The sequence below is a fragment of the Apaloderma vittatum genome, unplaced genomic scaffold, assembly GCF_000703405.1.
Source record: "Apaloderma vittatum isolate BGI_N311 unplaced genomic scaffold, ASM70340v1 scaffold22748, whole genome shotgun sequence".
Taxonomy (NCBI): Eukaryota; Metazoa; Chordata; class Aves; order Trogoniformes; family Trogonidae; genus Apaloderma; species Apaloderma vittatum.
In genome coordinates, this window is record NW_009729344.1 from 8004 (window position 1) to 11584 (window position 3581).

Consider the following 3581-nt stretch of genomic DNA (forward strand, 5'->3'; position numbering starts at 1 on the left):
ACTGGTAGCTAATTTTCTGTCGAATATCTGACAATTAATTCAAATACTTCTTGATACAGAGCTTTGGAGTTAGAGAAGAGGCAGATGATGACTGCCAAAAGCTTTGGAGTTAGAGAAGAGGCAGATGATGACTGCCAAAAGCTTTTACTTGGGGGTTGTTGTCGCTCTTGCCCTCTATTTTCCTGTTTCTTTTTTTCTCCTGGTCTCCTAGGATCTTCTTGCACAAGAGCCTAAAAGCGTTTAAAATTTGCAGAATGAAAAGATGGCTCAGGCAATGCTGGTGCCACCAGGATCTGACAGCTTCTTCTATTTCACCAAAGAATCTCTAGCAGCTATTGAAAAACGGATTGCTGATGAAGCGTCTCACTGTGACAAAGACGAGCATAAAGATGATGGTGGTCATGAAGCAAATCACCCGAAGCCAAATAGTGACTTGGAGGCAGGAAAGATACTGCCATTTATTTATGGTGATGTTCCTCCAGAAATGGTGTCTGAGCCTCTGGAGGACCTGGATCCGTACTATATCAATAAAAAGGTAAGTGTTTTATATTAAGATTGCAGTTAGAATGCTCCTGTTGAACTATAAAGTGATAAATGCTCTGGTGTGGAGATGGTCAAAACTCTAGTTGAAAGTATTACACGGTGTGTTAATTATTTTGAATACACTATAAGTACTACTGCAACTCTTCTGCTTAGGTTGCCTTTTTTTTCCTTTTCAACGAGATTTTCTTTTAATTTCTAAGATTTTCTTATGATGATGTTTTGAGTTAAGTGATTTTGCATTAGATGTCTTTTAATCTTTACAAATCTGGTTGAATGCTGACGCATTTGAAAACTTTCTCTTTGTCTGGCTACTCTGTTCCTAGAGTTTCTAGGAAACAGTGACTGACATCTAGTTCAGTAGGGTAGCTTTTGGGCAAAGCGCTCATTCAGTCATCTGCCAAAATGATTGGTCATCAAACATTCTTGAAATCTCATAGAAATATTTATTTTACAAAAAGTAAAATGTTAAACTCGATTTCACTAGGGAGGGACATAAGTAAACCAAAAAATAATTATCACATATTGCGAGTTTCATGTGATGTGGTTTCTGTGGATTGGCAACAGCTTGTGTCACTTATAGTATGAGCTCGTTATGCTGGAGTTTGCTTCAGGACCACTGCAACTGTTCTGAGTCTGATTGTGGAGGATTTGATTTTTCTGGCCAGACACGTTTTTCCTGATCATTAAAATCATCAGGATGATGATTTTTGATGATGATTTTAATAACAATGAAAGCAAAATTGAGTTTATGTTAAAAGGGAATACAAAATCAACGACTGCTTATTTTGTTTTGTAAATGAATAAAATGCTTCTTGAATTAAAAGCATAGAAAAGGTTCTTCAAATAACTGAATAATCAGCAAATTAGTATCTTGCATGTAAGTAACCAAAGTGCTATATTATCTCTGTAAGAAGCAACAAAGTTAAAGCAGTATTTTTTCTAGTACAGAATGTTGAAGAATAATAATCAGATGGAGTTTGTAAAGTTATTTTTGTTTTTATTGTTTCAACTTCATGAATGCTATTGTCAAGTGATCTATTTATTTTACAGTAGAATATCATTAGAAAACAGAATGATTCAATGTTACAACCTGCTTGTTTCCAGATATTAACCTTTTGGGAGAATAATGATGAGATGTAGATTGAGTTAAGATTTCATTAGATGACATTTTCATTGTGTCTCCTAGTCAAAATCAAAAATGGTGGCCTAAGTGGTATTAATGTTGACTGCACAGGAGGTGAAGGCAGTAAAGCCTATTGCAAACCAAGGATCTCTCATATCAGAGGTAGTTTTAAAGTGCTGAAATGGTTAAATAGCTGTTCATAAATGTCAAAAAATGGTTCGTTAGCTGTTTTGTTTTGCATTGCAAACTTTGATCTGAAGTGCAAGAAATATAACTGGATTCATTTTAAATGTTGAAAATGACAGATTTTAATTATATTTTAAATATAATTACATAATCCTGGAAAATGCTGCAATGCAGATTTTGCTTAAGAGCACAAAGACTCTCTGTTCAGTTTTCATTGCACATGAAAATTAGAATCTGATATTTGTTTGTATGACTCTGCTGGAAAATAAGTTCAGCTACATACATCTGTGTAAGTGCAGCCTTTATTTATTTGAAGGTTGCTAACATGTATCTAACTTTCTATCTCCCTCCTTTTTTTTTTCCTCCTTTTTTTTTCATAAGACATTTATAGTATTGAATAAAGGGAAGACAATCTTCAGGTTCAGTGCCACACCTGCCTTGTACCTTTTATCCCCTTTCAATATTATTAGAAGAATAGCTATTAAGATTTTGGTTCATTCATATCCTTTTCAAGTGCTTTTGGTCATTTTTAGTATTTAATAACTCCCGTTTTTTTGATTTAGTGTTTAAATGCGTTCCTGCCTTTAATTATTTCTTTTGTCACTTTAACTCTCTGATTAAATTCAGAGAAAGAGATGCACAGTGTGTGTACCTAGATTAAGTTTACCTAGTATAAGCCATCATTATTACGAAACATCTTTGCATTATTTATGACATTGCTAGCGATAGTAAACTGATTTGTATCGCACATTTTTTCCATATTCTATAGCCTGGTCAATTCCTCGTGTTTTGTGTAATATGAATTCAGTGTTAGAAAAGAGTTATTTTCCTTAACTACAGTCAACATTGTTCAGCATGCTCATTATGCTCACTATTTTGACAAACTGCGTTTTTATGACATGGAATAAGCTTCCAGACTGGACAAAGAATGTAGAGTAAGTATACTTCAATTAGCTAATAATTTTTTGAGCGGTTTAAAAATGAAAAACGAAACTAAGAGCTAGACCATGTAGTTTTACTTGCCCTTGTATGTTATACCAGTGTTGTCCTTTTCGTAGTTTGGGGTTTGGTTCTAGTTGCAACTCAAAGCAGCATAGACCTGCAAGCTCTAGGAAGGAAAGAAGTTGTGATGTTAACCTCTTTCTCTGAAAAAACTGATTGATACTCCTCTTCAGAATGTTCATACAGGTGCTGTTTTCATGCATTCTCTTGAGCATTTTTATTAAAAAAAGGAAGCAAAAAGGAAAAAAACAGAAGAAAATACCACTCAACCTGAACCTACTGCTTTTCAGCATGGAAGGTGCTTCCTATAGCCTCTATGTAGCACCTTCATTTTGTGTAACAAAATCTAAAAATGGGACACACGCCCTCTTTAAGGAAAATACCTCAGCTCAGGATTATTGTTTGACATTCTCAAGTCTACCTGATCAGCCATCAATTAACTTTAGGAACCACTAGATTTCACTTATCCACGGATTTTATTTCAGACATGGCAACTATGCTGAAATTTTTATTTGAGAAAAAAATCGTTTGTTTGTTAGTCCTGATTATTATTATTTGTGCTGAAATTTCAAAATCTTGTATGCCATAAACTGCAAAATTATGCGTCAGATAGATGAACGAATCCAATTATCTTGCTGAAGAATGGTGGGAACAGTCATAGTTTATGTGAGTTTGTAACTCCTTTTACAATGCTCCTACTAATCACAGAATCACAGAATTGTTGAGG

At 34.4% G+C, this 3581-nt stretch overlaps 1 protein-coding gene across 1 annotated transcript; it reads left to right on the top strand.

The window, feature by feature from the left end:
- Positions 1-262: 262 nt before the first annotated feature.
- Positions 263-2787, top strand: LOC104269293 (sodium channel protein type 1 subunit alpha-like; the record flags this gene model as incomplete). Its single annotated transcript, XM_009874410.1, has 3 exons — positions 263-535; positions 2234-2352; positions 2698-2787. Coding segments are annotated over exons 1-3 (482 nt in total), but the record flags the coding sequence as incomplete, so codon positions are not given.
- Positions 2788-3581: the final 794 nt, after the last annotated feature.